The 24255-nt window shown below is 37.0% G+C and overlaps 1 protein-coding gene across 5 annotated transcripts in view; it reads left to right on the top strand.

Moving 5' to 3' along the window:
- The first annotated feature begins 288 nt into the window (after positions 1 to 288).
- The window catches only part of TMEM67 (transmembrane protein 67), a 61617-nt gene continuing 37650 nt past the window's right edge, over positions 289 to 24255 (top strand). For 4 of the 5 annotated variants that reach the window (XR_003237273.2, XR_011996576.1, XR_011996577.1 and 1 more), the window contains exons 1-11: positions 312 to 554; positions 2308 to 2396; positions 4727 to 4820; positions 11929 to 12028; positions 13925 to 13994; positions 14092 to 14166; positions 19862 to 19924; positions 21281 to 21435; positions 21531 to 21639; positions 22385 to 22471; positions 23201 to 23266. Coding sequence is in view for 2 of the 5 variants with exons in the window: in XM_072734324.1 (XP_072590425.1) it covers positions 344 to 554; positions 2308 to 2396; positions 4727 to 4820; positions 11929 to 12028; positions 13925 to 13994; positions 14092 to 14166; positions 19862 to 19924; positions 21281 to 21435; positions 21531 to 21639; positions 22385 to 22471; positions 23201 to 23266 (1119 nt within the window). In the remaining 3 variants the exon portion in view is untranslated. Of the gene's footprint in view, positions 555 to 2307; positions 2397 to 4726; positions 4821 to 11928; positions 12029 to 13924; positions 13995 to 14091; positions 14167 to 19861; positions 19925 to 21280; positions 21436 to 21530; positions 21640 to 22384; positions 22472 to 23200; positions 23267 to 24255 lie in introns of all 5 variants that reach the window. The other variant, XM_026013634.2, reaches the window with a different exon arrangement.

Genomic DNA, 24255 nt, shown 5'->3' with positions numbered 1-24255 from the left:
TCAGCAGCTCCACGAAAAAAATACTTCTTCTCAATCTGCGTGATACCATTAGAGACTGCCGCGGGGTCCCGTTCACCGACCCCCGGAACCGGTGTCGCGTCCCGGGAACAGGTGGCGGCCCAGGGCGGGCAACACGCCTCCCATCGCCCGCCCGGCGCCCGCCAGCCGGGTCCGCACCGCCTCCGGGTCCAGCCTGCTTCCCGCGGTGGCGCGGTTCCCCTGGCAACGGGGCAGCGGCCGCAGGCACTTCCGGAAGCCCGGCGGAGCTGTCCAATCAGCTCTGCAGACTCGCCGCGGGGGCCGATGGGGCGCTGGGGCGTGCGCAGACGCCGGCGTCCGCACCATGGCAACGGGCGGCGGAGGGGTCGGGGCGGCCATGGCGGCTTGCTCGGTCCTGAGCCTGTGCCTCCTGGCGGTCCTCCCTCGGGTCCCGCACGCCCAGACCTTCTCCTTTCCCTTCGTGCAGCCGGAGTCGTGCGGCCACAGCCAGCGCTTCGACATCTCCGCGCTGTCCTGTGTCCCGTGCGGGGCCAACCAGCGGCGGGATGCCCGAGGTGAGCCGGCCCGGCGGGGCCCAGGCGGAGCCCTGAAGCCCCGGCCTCGGGGAGAAACGTCTGGGGGAAAGGGAACCGCCAGCGCGGGAGGGAGGGGTGTCCTCGGAGCACCGCAGCTTGTGCGGGGGGGCGGGGGCGGGTGAGCCGGGCCTCGGGCGCGGATCCCCTGCTTCCCGGCGGATGGGTCTGTCGGCAGGCGCCTTGCAGGGAGAGGGACGGCGGGGGGCGGGGGAGGGAGGAGCGCGGGAGGTTACGTGTCTGCAAACGGGATGCCAAGTAAAACATATACAATAATAATAACAACAACAAATTTTGTTAGCGCTTTTATTTTATTTTTTAAAGATTTTACTCATTTATTCATGAGAGACACAGAGAGAGAGGCAGAGACCCAGGCCGAGGGAGAAGCAGACTCCACGCAGGGAGCCCGACGTGAGACAAGAACCCGGGACCACGGGGTCATGACCTGAGCCCGAGGCAGATGCTCAACACCCAGGCGGCCCTTTGCTAGCGCTTTGATCTTGCATTTCAAATGCCACAAACCTAGAGCTAGACGGACCCTAACCAGGATGAGGTCCAGTCTTCTCATTTTACAGCCGAGGAAATTGAAGCCCAGCGGGTGTTGTAATAACCCTGTCTGTCGCCCACACCGCAGCTCGGGAGGACCGGAGTCTCTTTGCCCTCAGTGTAATTTCCCCTACATCGTGTGTCCTTAACGTAGATTTCCTTAGGACTCGTCCCTTTTGTTACTGACTATTACTGATCGTCCTTGAAGTCTCTTGAGAGTAAGCTTATTTCTTTTTCTTGAAACGTGTGTCATTTGGTCTTAGTTCTCCCCCTAGAGAGGGGGAGAAGCTGCACAGAACAAGACTTCCCATATTACTAAGGAACAGAATTGGCATAGAGTAGAATAGACTGTATTCTGAGGTCTAGGATGTCTTCAATTTCGATTTGGTCACCCACAGCGTCAACCCCCTGCCATCTCCAAGTCTTATATATCCTCCTGTAAGTCACGATGTCAGGCTCCCCAGGTGAGGAAATACGAATGAGAAAGCGTTGCACAGGCTCCTAAAGTGTAGGGTGTTGGCTTCATACTTAGGAACCCAGATATCGGATGCATCTGCTGCATAGATTCCGGTGGGTGCTGTTTCCACCTGATGTCTGCTTAGGACCGTGGTCCTCACCCATCCAGCAGGTTGAACAGTGATCATCTTAGTCTACCGTCTATCCAGAGGAAAACAATAATTTATTTGAATCAAGATAACTTAGTTAATAAAGTTTTGTTTTGGCAAAGTAACTTGGAAATCATTGAATATATGTATGTGGTCAGATGAAATAGAACTGTACAGTTTCCCATAACAGTTAACGAATAGTCTGATTATTAAAATTAAAGTCCAATACTCCAGTAGTTCAGTGATGCTTGCACTTAAGTAGCAAGCACAATACGTACTGTGTGCCATACATAGTCTAAGACCTTTCCATGTAATAACTCATTTACTACTCATACCAACCCTACGAGGTAAGTACTATTATCATCCCCATTTTGGTGAAATGGAAACCTAGGCGCAGAGTTCAGTAACTTGCTCAAGGTCACACAGCTAAGTAGCAGAGTTAAGATTAGAGTCCACATAGTACGTTTCCAGATGTGCTCCTAACAGCTGCCCTGGTTTCCAGGATCTTGAGAATACTGAAAATTTCCCCATCTTGTAGTTTTATTTTTATTTACCAAGGTCAAAATTGGCTCTTTTCTTTTTAGGAACTTCATGTGTGTGTCTGCCGGGATTTCAGATGATCTCTAATAATGGAGGACCTGATATTATTTGTAAAAAGTGCCCAGAAAACATGGTATCAAGTATTTATTTTGAAATAATTTTACTGTAAAATGTAGTAGATTGAATGTCTTTATTTTAAAATTTGTATTTGTTTATTTTAGAGAGTTGGGGAATGTGCAGAGGGAGAGAGAATCCTTGAGCAGACTCCCTGCTGAGCACTGGGCCCAGTCCCAGGACCCTGAGGTCTTGACCTGAGCTGAAATCAAGAGCCAGTGGCTTAACCGACTGAGCCACCCAGGCACCACTTGAATATCTTTATTTTTTAAACTATGTTTTAATGCTGTACTCTAATATGTTCTCAAATTCTAAAATTACTAAATTATCTTTGTTTTAACTAGAATAAATTTTAGGAGATCAGTGAAATTTTATACAAGCTTGGAAAAAACAAATGTAGCGCCTGAGTTTTTAAAATCTGAAATTTAAAAAACCACAAACCTGTGAAAATGTGTGTCTTTATGTTCTTTATATTTTCTCATAGAGTAACTCTGTCTTAAAAAAATAGATAAATGATACAAAGAGCAAGTTGGGATATGTGTATTTTTAGACTAGTACAGATTGAGTTATGTGTCTTGGAACTACTGTGTCAATAGTTTTATAACAATATATGTTCATAATGATACCTAAGGTGTGATCAGTTCATGAGTTGCCAATTGTATCATTAAATAGGTTAAATAGTATCTGTTGCTGCTCTGTTAGTCATATAACTTTTCGAAAATTAGTAAATTAGTACTATATATAATGATTCTTAATTAACAGAAATATATTTTCCAATCATTTTCAATAATTACAAGTCTTTGCGGGCCAGTTCTTTTATAGTAATGTTTCTTCTCATTATCTGGATAAAAAAATTTGAATCTAGGAATTTAATAATTACCATTAAATTAATTAGTATCAATAGTATAATTTACCAATTATACTAATTTATGGCAATTTGATTTAACTTGTAAGTTTATCACTTTAATACTTATTTTATATTTTTAGAAATAGTGACCATCCCTGAATTATCAGTGATAAAAAGCTGCTAGTATGAAATGGCTGCAAAGCAAATTTATTTTTCAGTGAAATTACAAAATAATCCTAATTTTTAAATAGTTCTATATGATGTAGTACCAAATATAGGACCATTTCTTAATATATGCAGTCTTTTCAACTAAAAATAAAAATAACTTGTGGTATTGTTTTGTTACTGCCATTTGTTCTTTATTCATTTTGGTTACTGTATAATCCCAATTTTTTTAAATAAATTTTTTATTTTTCTATTTTTTTTTATTTTTTTAAAAGATTTTATTTATCCATTCACAGAGACAGAGAGAGAGGCAGAAGGAGAAGCAGGCTCCATGCAGGGAGCCTGATGTGGGACTCGATCCCGGGTCTCCAGGATCACACCCCAGGCTGCAGGCGATGCCAAACCGCTGTGCCACCGGGGCTGCCCCCCAATTTTTTTTTTTAAAGCTTTTATTTGGGCAGCCTGGGTGGCTCAGTGGTTGAGTGTCTACCTTCAGCTCAGGGTGTGATCCTGGAGACCCAGGATCGAGTCCCACGCTGGGCTCCCTACATGGAGCTTGCTTCTGCCTCTGCCTGTGTCTCTGCCTCTCTCTCAATCTCTGTGTCTCTCATGAATACATTTTTATTTATTTATTATAATTTTATTTTTATATTTATAAAATTTTTATATTTATAAAATTTATTTATTATTTTATTTATTTATTTATCCTGAGCCACTGAAGAGTCCCTATAATCCCAATTTGAATGATGTCATATTTTATCAAAAACCTTTGTTAGTACAATTAATAGAAAGAAATATCTTTGTAATTTAACCACTTTATTTACATAGTCATATACCATAAAATTCACCATTTGAAATCATAGCTTAATTTTTAAAAGTTAATGGATGTATTTGGGTTATAAAAATTAGAATATGTTATAATAGGTAAAACTAAACTATTAATTGGCTAATCTGTTGATTAAATCCTTTTGAATTTTGTTTTATCTTTTAAATTGGAAAGCTGAATGAAAGTGTTACTTTGAAAGTAAGGACTCATTTGAACTGAAAATCATAAAGAAGCAGCAACTGTTGCCCAGAGTTAACAGTAGTTAGTACATAGTGATATTGTATAACTTCATTTTGGAATGTAAGCATAGTTTGGCTATCCAGGAAATTTTTATATGGCTCCTATGTGCATGATTTATTTGAGTATTGACTATTAATTATATACTATTGTGGTGATGCTGTGTGTGTGATGTAATACTTTTTGAATTTACATCACCAATTAAGGAGAAAATTAAAAAATGGTAGATTTTATTCTATTTCATTTCATTTCATTTCATTTCATTTCATTTCAGAAAGGTATTACTGAAGATGGCTGGAATTGCATTTCTTGCCCTGGTGGTTTAACTGCAGAAGGAAAATGCCACTGTCCCACTGGCCATGTTTTAGGTAAGAAGTAGATTCTTTATGAAAAAGTAATAATGAATCTTCACTTAGGCTGTTTTTGATAAGGACATTAATTGAAATTGCTTGGTGAAGAGTATTTTGTTGTTTTCCAAAATTTAATGATATTTAAGACAACAGCAGGCATTGGGAAGAGAATAAAAAGCCCTACTTGGTTAAAAAAAAGTCTTTATATGATTAGATGGATACTTCCTTAAAATAATGTGATAAAGTATATATGTTTCAACTCAAAAGCCTACATGATGCCAAATAGGGAGAAATGATAAGCATTTCTATTAATGTCAGGATCCAGATAAAGATGTAAACTGTGCACTTAGATAAGTGAAAGAAATAGGACGTAGAGTAATTAAAAAAGAGGTAAAAATCATTTAAAAATTAATTTTTAATGACTTGATTATATGTTTAGAAACCCAAGGGATCCCTGGGTGGCGCAGCGGTTTGGCGCCTGCCTTTGGCCCAGGGCGCGATCCTGGAGACCCGGGATCGAATCCCACGTCGGGCTCCCGGTGCATGGAGCCTGCTTCTCCCTCCGCCTGTGTCTCTGCCTCTCTCTCTCTCTCTGTGACTATCATAAATAAATAAAAAAATTAAAAAAAAAAAAAAATTAAAAATTAAAAAATTAAAGAAACCCAAGGGAATTACTGAAAATTATTATAAACAATTAAGGTTTTTGATACAAAATTATTTTCCAAAAATTAGTAGCCTTCTTCTATCTAAACAATTCTTCAGCATATATGTAGAAAATATCTCATCTAGAGTAGCAACAAAAAAAAGTGCCTAAAATAAACTTTAGAAGAAATGTATAAAATAAATCAATTGAAGAAACCTTAGAATGCTCCTGTACGATACAAAAGTTGGCTTTAATAAGTGAAATACAGGGCAGCCCGGGTGGCTCAGCGGTTTAGCACCGCCTTCAGCCCAGGGTGTCATCCTGGAGTCCTGGGATCGAGTCCCATGTCGGGCTCCTTGTATGGAGCCTGCTTCTCCCTCTGCCTGTGTCTCTGCCTCTCTCTCTCTCTCGGTCTATCTGTGTCTTTCATGAATAAGTAAATAAAATCTTTAAAAAAAAAAAAGTGAAATACATACCATGTTCTAGGAGGGTAAATGAAATTACTATAAAGATGTCTGCTCCCCAATGCCAGTCTGTCCATTTAACAGAACTCTAATAAATTCTACTAGGATATTGTTTGTCTGTTTTAGAGACTACACAACTAATTCCACAATTTATCTGGAAAAGTGTGAAAAACCAAGACAATTATGAAAAAGGAGAGGAAACAATCCCATCAGATACGCACATTTTATAGCCACTTAATAACATGTATGGCCGGCATATGGATTACACATGTTGATGGATGGAACTTAAAGTAGAGAATCAAATAGATCCAATCTCAATTGGAATGTGATATGTGATAAATGTCGTATTTCATGTCAGTGGAGAAAAAACTGATTAGTAATGATACTGGGGAAAATGCTAAATTGGGTTTCTAACTTATTTCTTAAAGACAAATGAATTTCAGGTCAATTATTTAATTATTAAATATGAATCTATAAAGGGTCAGTAAAAAATAGGAAAAATTCTTTTTTTCTTTTTCTTTTTTTTCTTTCTTTTTTTTTTTTATTATGATAGTCACAGAGAGAGAGAGAGATTGAGGCAGAGACACAGGCAGAGGGAGAAGCAGACTCCATGCACCGGGAGCCCGACGTGGGATTCGATCCCGGGTCTCCAGGATCGCGCCCTGGGCCAAAGGCAGGCACCAAACCGCTGCGCCACCCAGGGATCCCAAAAATTCTTTTTTTCTTAATGTGGAATAGGCCTACGTATGAGGAGAAACCTAGAATTTATACAAGGAAACATTGGTTAATTTTACTAAATACGAATTCTAATATCACATAAAGAAATTACAAACAATACTAGGAAAACACCTACAAACTAGAGAAAAATTTATAGTGCATACAATCAACAGAGGTCTAAGTTCTGCAATATATATAAAACTTCTTTTTTAAAAAATATTTAATTTATTTATTCATGAGAGACACAGAAAGAAAGACAGGCAGAGACAGGGGCAGAAAGGAGCCCAATGTGGCACTCAATCCCAGGACCACAGGATCACACCCTGAGCTGAAGGCAGATGCTCAACCACTGAGCCACCCAGGCATCCCTATATAAAACTGTTATGAATAAATAAGAGCAAGAGGAAAAGCTGAATTTAAGAAAATGGTCCAAAATTATGAATAAACTTCAGAAAGAAAAAAATGCTAAATGTGAGAAACAAGCTGAACCTTAGAGTAGGAATAATACTAATTAAAATGTTATTTTTAACCTACCAGATTTTATTATCAACATTTTTGAACTTTGATAATGTTTGCACCCAACTTAAGGTTGCATGAAAGGGAAATAGTTATTGTATATTGCTGGGGAATTATAAATTGGTGCAATCTCTGTAGAGAGCAACTTTACAGTTATTTATCAAATGCAGATCATCACCCAAGTAGCCCTCATATAGGAATTTCCGTTCTAGTGTAGGGAAATACATGTCTGAAGAAGTATATGCATGGCTTCTTATTGCAACATTAGTCCCAAGACAAATATTGTAAAGAATGTCAAAGTCCAGTAAGATATTAGTCAAACTGTCAGACATCCATGCAGTGGTGTGGGATACAGAAAAATATTATTGTACAGAAAAATAATGCAGTTCTGTAAGTATTACTATAGAAACAAATACATTAAAAAAACAAGCTATAGAAAAGCTCACTTATTCACCCACAAATATTTGAATACCTCCTATTTATCTGTACTGTTTTCTTTTTCTGGTGAGCTACCATTTATGCTTTCTAAAAATAATAAATTCATAGGTGCTTACGCAGCCTTTTTCTGGAAGAATTCACAAGGAGCTAAGAGCAGTATTGCCTCTAGTGTGGAGAACTGGCTATCTGGGGGAAAAGGGTGGGAAAGAGACTGAATTCTCACTTTAAATTTTTCTGTGCCTTTTATTTTCATATTCTACGTATATATTATTTATTCAAAAATTGATTTTTTAAAGAAAAATCCCTGCCATCAATTTATTTAAAATCTAGTTAGAAGGCAGGATATGCAAATGGAAAAGTAATTTGCAGAATAAGATAGCAACAAAATATTTTCACAGAACACATATGTTAAATCATGAAATGAGCATTCTAGACAGTAAATGGAAGGAAGAACTCAGTTCAGCCAGGGTTATTTGGGAAAGTTAGCATGGCAGTATAATAGTGGGGCCTTGAATGATTAATGGGATTTCAAAAGGAAGCAAGAAAGAGAACATTCTAGGCAGAAGGAAGAGTGAACAGGAGTATTATTATAAGTATAAACATCTAGGTGGAATATAAAGGGATTATGGGAATAACAGTGTAGTGAGTTTAAAGGTTCGTTGGGCAAGATTATGGGAGTCTTGAATGCTAGCATGTTCTATGGGCATAGGCCTTTTGTTGAGCTCCTACTGTGGCCTGGCCATTGTCCAGGAGCATGGAGGGTAAGACAGTGAAAAAAAGACCGTGAAGAGGAACGCAGTCCCTGCCCTCATGAAGTTGATGGTTAAGGAGTGGAGGCCAGAAGTAGGGAGAGTGTGAAGAGGCTGCTGCAGTACTGTAGACAGGCAGCGACAAGGACCTGAACCAGAGTTAGAACACGTTATACCCACAGAAGTAGACGCCAGAAACATCGAAAGGATGATAATAGACGAGATGAGTGAAGGAATATGGGGATGAGGAAAAAGAAAGTCAAAAATATCTTTGGGATTTCTAAGTGGAGATGAAGATTATGAGGTTCATAGATTCAAATGCTGTGACCAAGTTGGGATGGACCGAGTTCTGAAATGACTCGTGACAGTCAGAGGTTGCAGTTTTAATGAATTGCTAAGAATGGAGGCTAGATGCCAGGGGGGTCAGGCAAGGGCTCTGACACTGAGTGACCCCTTAAGGTTGGGTGACCGCTGTGAAAACAGTATTTCACTATTTTATTTTTTTAAAAAGATTTTATTTATTTATTTGAGAGACAGAGTGAGCAAGGGTGAGATCGACAGAGCACGAGCTGGAGGAGGGGGCAGAGGGAGAGGGAGAAGCAGACTCCCTGCTGAGCAGGGGAGCCTGCTATGGGGCTCTGTCTTGGAACTCCAGGATCATTGCCTGAACTGAAGGCAGATGCTTAACCCACTGAGCCACCCAGACGCCCCAGTGTTTCACTATTTTAGAGGCTGCTGTTACATACTCAAAATTCTCCATGGTGTGAGCTCCTTAGAGCCATCTTGAACTTTTGCTGTTAATTTGTTCTGTGGATTTGCAAGAAGGGCTAGTAGGGGAGAGTGGACAGAAAGAAGATACATCTTCTGGCATAAGCTCTTTCAACTCTTGCCATTTCTAGCATAAGAAGAAAATGCTCAGATAATCAGGTAAATAGTTTTTTAAAAATAAATGCAGTAAGTATATATCATTAAAAATATCAAATCATGAGGCTATAAAATGAGAAATGAAAGTCTACACTTCTCATCTGTTTCATTTCCCAGAAGCTACCCTAAGGTAATTATTCTCTATCCTTTCCAAGTTTTTAAAAATATTATAAATATTTTGGAGTGTTTATTTGCAGTGTACTTTGGAGAGAGTACTCTAAGAGCACACATAGGTTTATTGCTTAAAAAGGCATGTATTTTTCAACTTTAAAATTTTACTTTTTAAAATTAATGTGTTTATATGGCTAGAAATATATAGTATAGAAAAATATGAAAACTAAGCCCTTTCCCTTCTGCCCTTATTTTCATTCCTAGTTCTCTAATGTAAGCACTATTAAGTTTCTTTTGTGTTCTTCAAGAATGCTTTATGTATGTATGTCTTTATACATTCTTGAAAATATATGTTGTCATGCTCACTTATTCATAAATATTTGTTGACAAAAAATTAAAAGAATTTTTAAAATAAATTTTTAAAACTTCACTAAACAGAAGGGCAGTTAAGCTAAGAGGCATTAGCTAGTCAGTGCCAGCAGATTGTTGTCATCATGTAAGAATGTGGGTCCCATGAAATCAGATTTTCCTATTTTTTTAAATAGGAAAAAATTTTTAAAAGATGCCAAAAATATACAATTTTTATGTGAAACCTTTCGATTTAAATTTTTTCCAATTAAAATATATTTATTGAGTACTGCCTTTGAGCAGTGAATCAAACTTAGGTTCTAGTGGCAAGAGGAAGACAATAATGAATCTCAGAAATGAACAGTATATGCCAGGTGATGCTAAGTGCTATGAAGACAAATGAAGTAGGACAAGGGAGAGAGAACAAGTGTTATCTTACATGGATGATTGTGGAAGACTTCTTTTGAAAGGTAATATCTGAGGGAAGATTTGAAGGAAGTGAGGGACAGAGCTATAGAGATGACTAGGGTACTCATGCTAGGCAGAGGGAAGAGCAAGTACAAAGATCCTGAGGTGAGAGCATATTGAGCATGTTCAAGGAGCAGCAGATACACCGATATGGCTGAAGCAAAGAAGGAGGAAAACAAGCAGATGGGTCTGGAAAGTTGAGGTGATTGTGTGCAGACCACAGAAGGCCTTGTAGGCTATGATAGTGACCTTAGAAATTACCCCAAGTGAGATGCAAGGCCACTGGAAGGTTTTCAGGGGATTAAAATTATCACACATGGTTTCTGCCTAAAGCATAGAGCCAGGGCTCCAATTAGGAAGCTGTCGTTAAAGTCCAGGTGATAGATGATGGCCCTTGGCCTGGGGTAGAGTTGTGGAGGTAGAGAGAATAACTCAGTTTCTGCATATATTTTGAAGAAAGAGCAAACAAGATTTGCAGATTTATTTTTTAATTTTAATTTCATTGTTTTTAATGTGCAGTGTAAAAAGAAACGATACTCTTAAGGCTTGGGGCCTGAGTAAATGGTCCAATGGAATTGCCATTTACTGAGACAGGGATGACTGTAGGAGAAACAAGTCATTCACCTTTACTTCAGTTAAAATCATTTTTAACATCTTGTAAAAACTTAAAACATTATGGATAAAACATTATTGATAACATTATGATTGGGACTAATGGTCTTTGACCAATTTTCCCAATGCTGGTTCTCTGTTAATTCCCGTAGCCTCAGAGTAATTGTTATCATTTTGATGTGCGTGCACATACATGTTTGCATGTGTGTTCTAGATATGTTCTAGAACCTTTTTTTTCTTGTTTTTAAAATATACACTATACCCACAGGAAATATAGCTGGTATTTTTATATAAATGTTTCATACCAAAAATATTTTTCTACAGCATACTTTCTCCAGTTACCAGTATGATCTGTTGGATTACCTCATTCTTCTTAATCTACTCCATAGTATCTCATAGTATTTCATAGGTTGAATATTCCATCATTTTGCTATTGTAAATTTTTAGGTTGTTTTCTAACAAGGAATGCTTCAGTAAATATCCGTATACACATGTACCAATATTTCTGTAAGTTAGGTATCTAAAAATGAAATTGTAGTGTTGAAAAAGTATGTGAATTTAAAATTTTAATAGGAGCTACCAAAAACCATCTAAGTTGTAGAAATATGTCAGCTGTCTATGAAATTACTTGTTTCTATATACTTGTTGTAACAGGAACATACAGGTAAGAAGTAAAAAAAAAAACCACAAAAACAAAAACTTGAAGAAAATGCTTATGATTTTGAAAATTAGTTGCTTTTTTTAAATTCTTCCTTTATTTTTTTATTCTTTATTTTATTTTTTTAGGATTTTATTTATTTATTCATGAGAGAGAGAGAGAGAGGGAGACTCCATGCAGGGAGCCCAATGTGGGACTCGATCCCAGGACTCCAGGATCACACCCTGGGCCGAAGGCAGGGTCTAAACTGCTGAGCCACCAAGGGATCCTAGAAAGTCAGTTTTTGTATTTTTTTTATGTGGGAATGAGGAAGTCTTCACTTTTCAATACTTTTTTATGGTGATGTTTAACATGCCTCTTCTGCAAATCGGATATTTTGAAAATTATTAGGATAATAATTACAAGTGGGCTTCACAAAGTATATAGAAGATTAATGTTGACTTTGAGTTACATCTTAATTTTGTTTCTGATTGTTTAGTGGAAAGAGATGTTAATGGAACGTTGTTGTCTCAAGCAACTTGTAAGCTCTGTGATGAAAATGAAAACTCTTTCACAGTAGCAAATGCTTTAGGAAACAGGTAAGCAGTGTGCTGGGTGCTGACTTTAAATACCATCTTACATTTGTATGGAATCTGTACCCTTTTATGATTTTATTTATTTATTAGAGCAAGAGAGAGAGAACACCAGCAGGGTGAGGGGCAGAGGGAGAACCAGACTCCCCACTGAGCAGAAGCCTGATACGGGGCTTGATCCAGGGACTCCAAGATTATGACGTGAGCTGAAGGCAGGTGCTTAACTGACTGAGCCACCCAGGTGCCCCTCAAATCTGTGGTTTTTTTGTTTTTGTTTTTGTTTTTGTTTTTTTATTTATGATAGTCACAGAGAGAGAGAGAGAGAATGGCAGAGACATAGGCAGAGAGAGAAGCAGGCTCCATGCACCGGGAGCCCGATGTGGGATTCGATCCCAGGTCTCCAGGATCGCGCCCTGGGCCAAAGGCAGGCGCCAAACCGCTGCGCCACCCAGGGATCCCCAAATCTGCGTTTTTAAATACTTCCTGTGATATCACTTCTCCTCACCATAACCTAAAGGATAGAAGTAGACATTAACATATAAAGAAACTGAAGCTCAGAGAATGAGACTGATTAGAGTGCATTGGCCCATTCTCTTATCAGTTGTTTGACCTTGGCAAGCTTAGTAAGTCAGTCTTGTCTTTAAAATGGAGATTCTCCACCCACTTCATAGGCTTTTATCACAGCTCAGAAATCAATATGTGAATTCTTAGCTTAGTACTTTAAAGGCTCCGTAAAAGGTAGCTGTTTTTGTTTGTTGTTACGTAATTTGTATGATTTAGAATATATATAGTATATAAATATTAACATCTATTCACAGCATACTTACTATGTGCTAGGAACTGTGCTTTGTAATAAAGTTCTATAAAAAATTAATAAATGATAATTATAGTAACCCAAAAGAAGCCTGATTTATAGCCCTATTCTCTATCACTACTTGTCTCCCCTTCTTGCATGCTTGCATGCACACCACGTGCACACTCACACACACCCCTGCGTCTCTAACTCAAGCATAATATCCCTATTTCAACTTCTTCAAATTTTTTTAAAGGGCAACATAATGACTTCCCTCTAAGCACAGTTTTCTCTTCAGTTCCCAAGTTTAAAATAGAAAATCCTTGAGTAGTTTCTGAGGATGTTTAGTATTGGATCACTACTTCTCTTAGGCTGACTACTGGACTGATCCCCAGGCCTTCACTTCCAGTTCTGCTTCATGCCTAGGACTATGGCCCTAGTCCTCACACTAGGACTATGGGAGTAGGACTATGGGACTAAGACTATGCCATGTCCCATCCCCTCCCACCTGCTCTATCTTAAGAGTAATGAATACTACAAACCCATCAGTGTCCCCACTACTCTGGCGGATGCTGTCCCTCCCTGTATATCATACATTAATGAAAGCTATATTTTCCTAAAATAAATAAGGAAAATGAATAGACTTTAAAAGTGTTTATTATAAGTTTAATAAAGGGATAGATACACATATCTTCTTTTTGCTTTGTGACAGTCAAAGGAGACTGTGTGACAGAGCCAAGGAAAGTAGATTTGATATAACTGCATATGAACAGATTGGATTTCATTTATATGAGTTTGTTGGGCTCGTAATTGAGTGGCTTACCATATCTGCTATTCAATATTTCTTATTCTGTACACTTCATATAGTTTCAAAAGAATACTCTCCTATTATTGGTTAATTTTATTTATATATACCTTGTATACCTTGTAATACAAGGAGTGGTAGAAAACCAATCAATGTTAATATTTTTAGTGTGTTTACTTTATTGCAAGTAATTACTTAGCTAAATGAATCTATTCTAATTCAGCATTTAGGAAGACAACTGTTTGATGGAATTAAGTCTAGCATAATTCATTAACATTCAAAAATTTTTTTGTTATGTTGACAGATGTGTCCGATGTGAACCAACATTCATCAATACCAGCAGGTCCTGTGCATGTTCATCACCGAACATTTTAGTAAGTCTCATCAAATTAATGAAGTATATATTTTAAAATTAAGTTGCTTATACCTTTCCATAAACTGTCTTTTTTTTTTTTTTTTTTTTTAATGAAGACAGGGGGATTATGTTTCAGCAGCACAGGGAATTTTCCTTCACGTGTAATTTCATCTGCTCGTTATGGAGATCTTGTGAGTATGTTTCAGTTTTTTTGTTGCATTTTTATTGCATTACTGCCTTTGGTCATCAATCTGGGACTAAAATGAGAAACAGTTCTGTGTAAGTCATTTTAAAACAGAAATTATCAATCTAAGAAATTTTAACCACTTAGCATTATTATTTATAAGTACAGTTATTCTCTACCTTGGCTCATCCTTTTTCAGTGAACCACCAAATGCTTAAGCTGGAAAGTTCTTTTACAGATCCTAGAAAGAAGGTGGCATTATGTGTTAAGAGCACCAGAGAGTAGTCTTGAACCCTGGATTTTCCAGTTACTAGTTTTATATCCTTGGACTTACTTAATATATCTAAACTTTAGTTTTATTGTCTGTACATTGGACATAGTAATAATACTTAACCTCACAGTGCCTGCACATGGTAATCACTGGAGAATTCATATCTGGCCAGATTCCTTCTTTTGTAGATGACAGCACGGAGGCCTAGGGTTAGAGCCTCTGCAACACATGCTGGTCTGACAGTGTCTTCTATGTCAAATGAGAAGAAAGAGGTTGAATTGGAACCGAAGAGATCGCAAATCCAAGAGAATAGGAGTTAGATGACTAGGAATTAGTTAATGAGCATTGAAAATACTCAGTAGGCAAGTAGAGCTTGGGGTGGACTGGCTGGGATCTGATTGCTCAAATTGTCCTTAGATCAGTGAGAATGATTAGGAGGGGTTGGAGGATAGCCATGATGAACATAGAATCTAGGCTCTTGATGAATAAAGCAAGAATTCTTCTCCAGTATTGTCTTGTGGGTGTGATAGTAGGCAAGTACCAAATATTTGCAAAACAACAAAATAAATACTAAGAGGTATAAATAGGGAGCTCTGAGATCACCCAAAAATTGGTTCCTTAGCAATAAGATGCATATCATTTGGAGTGTTCCTCCCCAGGTTATAGTGACCTTCTGTATACCAGTGTCAAACTTGCAGGCCTTTATTTTCATTTTTTTCGTGTGTTTTCCTTTTTAAAAAAATTTTGCCAAAAGGACCAGCAGATCTCTTCTCCCTCTTTGGTGTCAGATCAGTCATTTAGAGCTCCCGCCTCTTTCAGTCTCATCTGGAATAAGTCCTTAGTCTTTTCCTGCCTTTCATGAACTCCACAGCTTTGAAGGTTACAGGTCTTACTTACAGTCTATCGGGTGACTCTTGACCTGGGTCCAACCCAGTTTTTCCTCATAATCAGGACATGCTTGGCAGGAAACCACAAAAACGATGTCCTGCTTTTCTCAGTGCATTGTACCAGAACAGAAGGCATGCAACATCCGTACGTCCTATCACTGGTGATGTTAACATGGATCACCTGCTGTAAAGTCACCGTGTCTGCTATAAGGGTACCATTTTTCCCTTTGTAATTGGTTAGTATTTAGTGAGGACAATTTGCAAGATTATGCTTCATCTTCACCAAACATTAACAATAAGTTCAGTAACAGTAAGCTTTACTCTCCATCAGTTATGCTTGCCTTTATCAACCACTACTATGATGGTTGCCAAATGTTTCCATCATTCCTTCTACATTTATTAATTAACCTTCTACTGTAAGGAAGAATTTTCCCTTCTCCCCATATATATATTTATTTGTTTATGTCAGTATTGATTAGTGGGTTCCTATTTTATTCAATTGGTTATAATCCAATATATGCGTTCTTTGTTTTGGTGCTCAAATTGTCCTAGATTTAGCCATTGAAGCCCCTTCAAGTTAGCTCCTTTTCTTTTCTTTTCTTTTCTTTTTTTTTTTCAAGTTAGCTCCTATATCTTTTTTATATGTCTCTATCATTCTTTGAGGATTTCTTACCTTTCTGACACAGCAAGATTTCCAGGCTTATCTTATACTTTTCCTACCCCAGTCCTGGAATCAGACATTTTTTTTTAAGTTTTATTTTATTTTATTTATTTATTTTAATTTTACTTATTTAATTTTATTTGAAAGAGAGAGTGAGTGTGAGAGACAGCACAAACAGTAAGGAGGAGTAGAGGGAAGAAGCAGGATTGAGGGAGAAGCAGACTCCCCACTCAGGTTATGATCTGAAGGTAGACACTCAACCAGCTCAGCCACTCTGGCACCCCATCAGCTATTTTTCTAAGATTTTCTGGAGTACAGTATTTAGAAACCAAGGTTACCATACTTAGAATGCCCTCTTAGGAGACAGAGCCAAAAAATATATACACACACAGTTAAATACATAAACACATCTATAACTATTTCTATATTTTATATATATATTGAAGTAAATGAGTTCATACTGATACTTTCAACTCTAAAGCAATACCTCAGCATTCCTTCTAACATTTCCTTTTGACAGATTTTAAGTGCCTTCTCCAGTAGTGAGAAATCTTGGTCTCATCCTCACTTAACTTGTTTACCTAGTATAACAGTCTTTCAACCAAGCTACTCTTTTCCACACCACCTGCACGTCCTCCCTTCTTCACACCCCTGTGCAGTAGATCTATTGTAGACTTCTCTGTTAAGAAAAGGTGGGCAGAGAAAGGCAATTCCATTCTTAAAGTTCATCTGATTCAGTGAATGCATTTCATTTAAACATATGAATCTTGAACATTAACTGATGCTTTCCTAAGGACAAATTTAGAAACCTTGATTTTAAGTCGACCATTTTATAATTAGTGTTGAGACAGGTTCTGTGTAGTTATATGAGACATGTAAACAAATGTAGTCAAAATTCTGTGACTATCCTGGCCCAGTCCTCAGCCTGGCACCCTTAGCAGTTCACCTGTAGGTCGGTCAGGGCCTAAGGGACCAGTTCAAAATAAATCCACAAGAGACTAGATGGATTGATAAACCAGAATGCATACTTATTAGTTTATGTTGTTACTGTAATTGGCAGCTAGACTAAAGTACTTGTATTAACTTGGTAATTTACACTCTTCCTAACTGGAAAAGTATACTTAGAACATGACAGATCAGATGTTTTTTGGATAATACAAAATTGAAACATAATTAGTTTTGTACAATTTTATGAGAGGCATTTAATCCTACTGTAGCAATGTACCTGCCAATCAGTAATAAAGAATTTCTATATAGTTGAGTCAGTGTCTTTCCATTGTCTTTCGCTGAAGATAGTAATAGTGATTAGTGATCTAGCATCTTGGTTGTATGTTTTTCTCACTTTTATTTTGAAAATTTCAGAATCACAGAAGAGTTCAAAATACAAAACTATGACTATATATATATTTCACCAAGGTTAACCAGTTATTAACATGATGCTGCATTTGCTTTATCTTTCCATGTGTATATAAAATGCATACATATACACACACACACTTTTCTGAGCAACTTGAAAATAAGTCATGAATGTATGACAGTTCACTCCTAGGTATTTTATTATGTAGCTTCTAAGAACAAGGGGGCTTTTGTTGGCATCACAGCAAAGAAATTTAAAATTATTAGAATTACCTGACACACCGTTCATATTCAAATTTCCCCTCTTGTTCCAAGAATGTCCTTTATGCCTGCCCTCTCCCTTTTTTGCAGGCGCATAGTGGGGAGGTGAGAATCCAAGGATCCGTTTAAAGATCCCACACTGCAATTAATCTTTTAATTTTCTTTAATCTAGACCCTATTCTGTTTTGCTTTTATGGGTTTTTGTCATTGTTTTTGCTGTTGTTTTATGCCATTGCATACAGAGTCAAGGTCAGCTGTCTTGTAGAGTATCCCGCATATAGACATTTCTGATTGTTTTCTCATGATTAAGACTCAATGAAACATCTTTTTTGCAAGAATATGATATAGGTGTTGTATACTGCCATTGCATTATAACAAAGAGTACAACACGTTAAGTGCTCCATTTCCTGGTGCAGCTAAATTCAGTGGCCAGGTCACCATGGTATCTTCCACTTCTCTTCATTGTAAAGGTACTGTGATTAATAAGTTAGTCTGAAATTTTAATTTGGCACTGTGTAAATACCCATTTTAGTGGCCATTGATAAGCCAGCCCGTGCCTGAGTCAAGTTGTAAATTGGTCATTTCACAATAATTTCACAGTTCTTTTATTCCCTCTACACTTATTAGTTAGCAATTTTCTGTAAAGAGTGCTTTCCTTTCTCTCTGTGCTTTTTTGTGTGTTTTTACTTTATTGTGAACTCATGAAATCTTTGTTTATTCAGTGTGTTATAATTGTTTCAAAGCTCAAATTGTCCTAAATTTTGAGAGATCTCCTGTGTTATTTGAACATGTCTCCATCAGTCTTTTTGTACTTTGTTGGTTTCTCTATACCATGTTCCAGGCTCAACCAATATAATTTTTAATAGTTACCGAACACTCTCATTAATGTACTGAAATTTATATAATAGTAGTACCTTTGAATATTTAGGTTTTCTGTTATTAACAATATTGCTATCAACCATTTTATGCACATAGATATGTTTTTCCTTTTGGAGAGATTATTTCCTTAAGCTAAGTTTCCTAAGTGTTTTCTAAACTCCTGGGTTAAAATGTGTAGATATTACTTTGTGAAAGGATCATACATCTTTAACATTGCCACTAGAATAGTCCATGGGTTTATTTTATACAAATTTCCAAGCACCATTGTAACTGCTTTCCATTTTTACTAATTTTTTAATGTGATCTGCGGTCTTATACATACATGTGAGTTTTTTCATAAAAAGGGAGAATTTTTGCTTCTTGAGAGATGAAAATAATGACATAATTTTATTTTTGATAGCTTTGGTACCATGTTCCATATAATTTGGCGTTATCTCCTCTGTACATGCATGTCCAGAAGATATACTCTGAATGGTGTTTCTCAGTGTGTCATTTTTTAGCAAGATGTTCGGATAAGCTCTAAACCAGTGGTTCTTAGCCAGAGATTTGTATCTGCAGCTTTCAGAGCACATGCATGACTTGCTCTCGTCTTGGAGATTGATTTGGAATACAGCCAGGCATTTTCTGTTCTTAGGAAATCCCACAGGTGATTCTGATGTTCATCATTGTTTGAGAATCACCACTTTGGAAATTTTAAATATTGGTTATTCTGTATATCCCCGATTTCCTGTTGCTTAAAAATCATTCATAAATATTTCTCTGTTATTACTTGCCAATTTAATGCAGTATAATAATCCTAAATCAGCAATGTTAACAATGAAATACTGAATCAGTATCTAGGTTTTCTTTTATATTTTGCCATTTTGTTCTTTGTTTCTCGTATTACTAAAATGGGCGTTTAGTTTTTTTGGATTATAGACACACTTTGTTTCCTTATATCTTTTGCCGAAGTGACATGATTTTGCAGTGCAGTCCTTATTTGTGATAACTGAATTTGGTTAGAATTAATTCTTATAGTCCCATTAAAACTAGTTTCTGGTAACACTGAGAAAGCAATAGTGCATATTTCCCATTGGAAAATATGCACATTAATGTTTTCCTAGCAATATAGGTAAGAAATCTTCATTTGCATTTAAAACTAAAACTTATCTTGTGGTGCATGGGTGGCTCAGCCAGTTAAGCTTCTACCTTCAGCTCAGGTCATGATCAGGGTCCTGGGATCAAGCCCTGCATTGGGTTCCCTGCTCAGCGGAGAGTCTGCTTCTCCTTCTCCCACTGTCCTTCCCCCTGATTGTGCTCTCTCTTTCTCTCAAATAAATACATTTTTTTAAAAAGTCTTAAAGTAAATATAAAATTAAGAAACTGAAACTTCTCTTTTTGTGAACAGGGCACGTCTTTGTCTTCAGAATGGTTTGCAAAGTATTTGCAGTCATCAGCAGCTGCTTGTTGGGTGAGTTTGAATTTTTTAAAAATAATTTTATTTCATTTTGAAGAATTGTGCCACCGTTTTTTTATTCAGATAATAAAAGTCTTCTAAGTAGATGTATCTCCATGGTCATATTCTATAAGAAGAATAGGCCATTTCTAGTGGAAAGAAAATATGCAAAATTGAATGTCTTCAAGGTTGTTCAGCTGGAATTGAGTGTTAGGGGAAGGTGATTCATACTGTCACTTAGTACATATTTATTAATAATCTGCTGTGTTCCGGGCCCTATTCTCAAATCAGGTAATGTATTTCAGAAAAAGACAGGAAAAAAATCCCTCATGGAATTATATTCTAGGTAAATGCAGGCAGTTCTAAGTGCTATGGAGACAAATTAACCAGTATAAAGAGCATAGAGAGTGGCAGGGATACTATTTTATATAGGGTGGTCAGGATAGGTATCTCTGTGGGTGATACCTAGCCTGAACAAAGCTCTGAGGAAGTGAGAGCCACAAGCAAATGCAGAGGTTCCAAAGCAGGAGTTCTCTGGTATGTTTATGCTTAATAAACAGGAAGGAGGCTAGAGCGGCCAAAGCCGAGTGAGTGATGAAAAGTGGAGAGATGAATTTGGGGATGCAGGGGGTGGCCATGGTGAGAACGTGGAGTTTACTGCAAGGGGGATATATGTGCTGCCAAAGCAAGCGCTGCAATGAGGATAGAAGGATTTTGTGCAAAGGAAAATACGATTGAACTTCAGGTTTTGAAAGGATCACGAGCATGGAGAAGAGATTTTGCAGAAGCAGGGAGACCAGGCAGGAGAGTATTACAGTAATCTGAGTGAGAGGTGATGGACCCATGGACAAGAGTGGTAGCGTGGAAATGAGAGAAGTTCAGTTTCTGGATATACTGTGAAGATTGAGCCAACAGGATCTACTGAGGAGTTGGGTTTGGGAAGGGAAAGAAAGAAGATCATTGTAATGTTTAACTTGAGTAATTTGTAAAAATGGCATTGCCTCTTCCTGATAGGGAAAACTGAGAAGTTTAAGGGGCGAACTCAACAATTAGTATTCTTTTAAATAGAGTTATTTTACTTCATAGTTTTTTTAAATGTCATGCTATGTTTTTAGTTCTTTTTTTTTTTAGTTCTTTATTCAGTTGCTTATCTTTATAGTTTCACCTATAACTTACAATTAAAATGCCCACATTATTCATGTAGAAAGTTCTTTTCTACTTAAATTAGAGGAAAGGTATTAAAGAGCAAAATAATATTGCCAAAAAGAATTTGTAGACTAGGTACAATTAAAACCAAGCATAATTTTTATATGAGTTTTTGCTAGAGTATTAAAGTCCGTGTTACATCTCTTTGCCATGGTTCCCTCGTAGGTGTATGCCAACCTAACATCCTGCCAAGCTCTTGGAAACATGTGTGTGATGAACATGAATTCTTACGACTCTACCACTTTTGATGCATGCCGACTATTTCAGTTTATCTTTGAAAATACTGCTGGACTGCGCACTGTTCACTCTGTTTCATTTTGGTAAAGATACCCTGATTGTTGAATTGTCATTTTAACCAGATTCAGTGCAGTTCCTTTTGGTGCCCCATTACTAAAACAACTCTAATTGTTTACAGGAGACAGAATCTTCCATGGCTGTTTTATGGAGACCAGCTGGGATTAGCACCTCAAGTACTTAGTACCACACCTCTTCCTACAAATTTCAGTTTTAAAGGGGAAAACCAGGTATAAGTCACTAGATTATTAAAGAACAACTGTATTTTGATTTCTCATTTTAAAAGGTCATAAGAATGTTATTAGTCATAATTCTTGATTCTTTAGGTTGTTTTTTAAAAATGTGATTATTAAATTAAACCTAAAAATCAGGTGCTTATAGGAATTAAACAGTATAGCATTTTGCAGTCTTACCAGTATATGGATACCTCTGGATTATGTGGTTGTGGCGGCAAGTAGCGCTCCTGGGACTGAAGGTAGTTTACATCACCAAATGCCAGATATACTCAGGCCTTCTGTATCTCTGCATGTTTAAGAAGTGCTTCTAAAGATTAATTGGGACTCTGTGCCATTTCCTGAGCATTTCACAGGTCCAAATTTTTACTTTCAGCTTTTTGAGCTTCTAGAAAGATGGACTATTCTCCCCCGCAGTCACTCCCTCACTCTTCTATACATGTGCATGCACTTGCGCATGCACATACACACATAACAGGTTTCAGAGAAGGTTATCTGTCACTAGCGTTGCCATCAATTCTGGAATAATAGTTTTAATGCAAAAATATAGTTCATTTATTTTTAGGTGTGGTTTAATCATAAAGATACTTAGATTAATTTTGCTTCAAAGTAAAGATAGTTGTATTTAATATTTGATATCTGGGAAAAGAAAGGATTAGTCAACAATGAATATTTCTTTATAAAATACTGCATTGCTTCTTGCATATGTGACATTATTTTATTCTTATTTTCATTTAATTAGAATAGAAAACTGAAGTTCGTTGCTGCTTCCTATGATGTAAGAGGAAATTTTCTTAAGTGGCAAACTTTAGAAGGAGGTGTTTTACAGGTGAGCATACTTCTAGCTAAAGAATTACTAATGTGCCTTACTTTTGCCTCAGGCAAAGATGAGGAAAACTAGGTATGTACTAGATTAGAGCATCACTTGCATGCTCCAGTTGATTCTTTTCTTGTGCTTTAAATAAGAATTTCTTCAAAGTAGAGGATCATTGGGGAAGAGGGGGGAAAAGTAAAACAAGATGAAATCAGAGAGGGAGACAAACCATAAGAGATTCTTATTCCCAAGAAACAAACTGAGGGTTGCTGGTGGGGAGTGGGAGGATGGGGTAACTGGGGGATGGACGTTAAGGAGCGCATGTGATGTAATGAGCACTGAGTGTTATATATGAGACTGATGAATCACTAACCTCTATCTCTGAAACCAATAATACACTATGTTAATTAATTGAATTTAAATTAATTTTTTTAATTTTAAAAATAAATAGGTAAATGAATACTAGCAATAAACAATCAAAAAAAAAAAAAAGCAGAACATGAGATGTGAATACTGCTGTGTTTATATGCATCTTTCTTTCCTAATGACATTCGAATGTAAGTAGGCTGCTCTTAAAAGATGACTTGCTTTCCAAAAAAAAAAAAAGGAATTTTTTAAAACTACTTTAAATAGTATTATATAAAGCATATGTTATGTCGGGGTTTAAGAACTCTTGACTAAACCCCAATCAAGCAAAGAAAACAGTATTCTGAAATATTAATCAGTTGTGTTTTTTTGCTATAGCTTTGTCCAGACACAGAGATAAGACTGAATGCTGCTTATTCTTTTGGAACAACCTATCAACAAAATGTAAGTTTGAACTATATTAGTCTATATTTTAGCTTCATTTTTCACATCAACAGTAATTGGAATGATCTTTGAATTTTCAAAATGTTTCTTAATAATAATGAATAATTTCACTGATAAAATTTTTTAATAATTTGGGTGCAGAAAGTCTTACCTTGTTTTCTGTAGAGTTTAAATACCATCTACTGTAAGATTTTCATAATTATTGTTCATTTACTTCTAGGCATATAGGTTTTAAAAATAATATTCTAAGCATTTTAAAATAAAGTGAAAACATTATTTTTAGTGACTAATAAAAATGTTACTCTCACCTCCCTCTACCCCCCCCAGTTAACAAGTACAAAGGCCACTTTTTCTCTCCTTCCATACTTTTTCTTCCTCTATCCTCCCTGACTTTCCTTCCTTTGGAAACCCAGTTTTGAAATTACAGTATGATACAAAGGAATATTATGAGTCCTTAAACTTTTGAAAGACATTGACTTGTCTACAAAAATACTTCTTGAAAAAATGCATATACACACACCATAGAACAGAACTGTGATGAAAATGTCATCATGGAAACTAGATTGGAAGACAATAAACATTTTTTCTTTTTGACAATAAACATTTTTAACAGTGGTTATCTCTACATGATGGGATTACAAGTGACTGGTTTCTTTATTTTATATTTTCCAAGTCCTCTATCATGAACATGCGTTTACTTTTATTATCATATATGAGTTATGTATTATTTAAAAAAGAAAAAAGAACCGTTATGTGTTTACCGTGAGTCAGGAGAATCAATCCTGGTTAATGCCTGCTGCTGGATGCTCAGCATTTTACCCTTGTTATCTCATTTCATCTGTGAAATAGCTATGAGATACATATCATTCATTATCTGTGCTTTGGAGTTGAGGAAATGGTGCTCAGGGAGGTTGGGTAATTGACTTAAGATCTTGCATCAGGTAAATTGTGGAGCCAGTGTTCTATTATGCTTGAAATCCCTGGGTTTT

Source organism: Vulpes vulpes, chromosome 13 (genome assembly GCF_048418805.1).
Source record: "Vulpes vulpes isolate BD-2025 chromosome 13, VulVul3, whole genome shotgun sequence".
NCBI classification, from domain to species: Eukaryota; Metazoa; Chordata; class Mammalia; order Carnivora; family Canidae; genus Vulpes; species Vulpes vulpes.
Note: the sequence above shows the minus strand (reverse complement) of the source record. Positions and strands in the feature narration are given on the sequence as shown.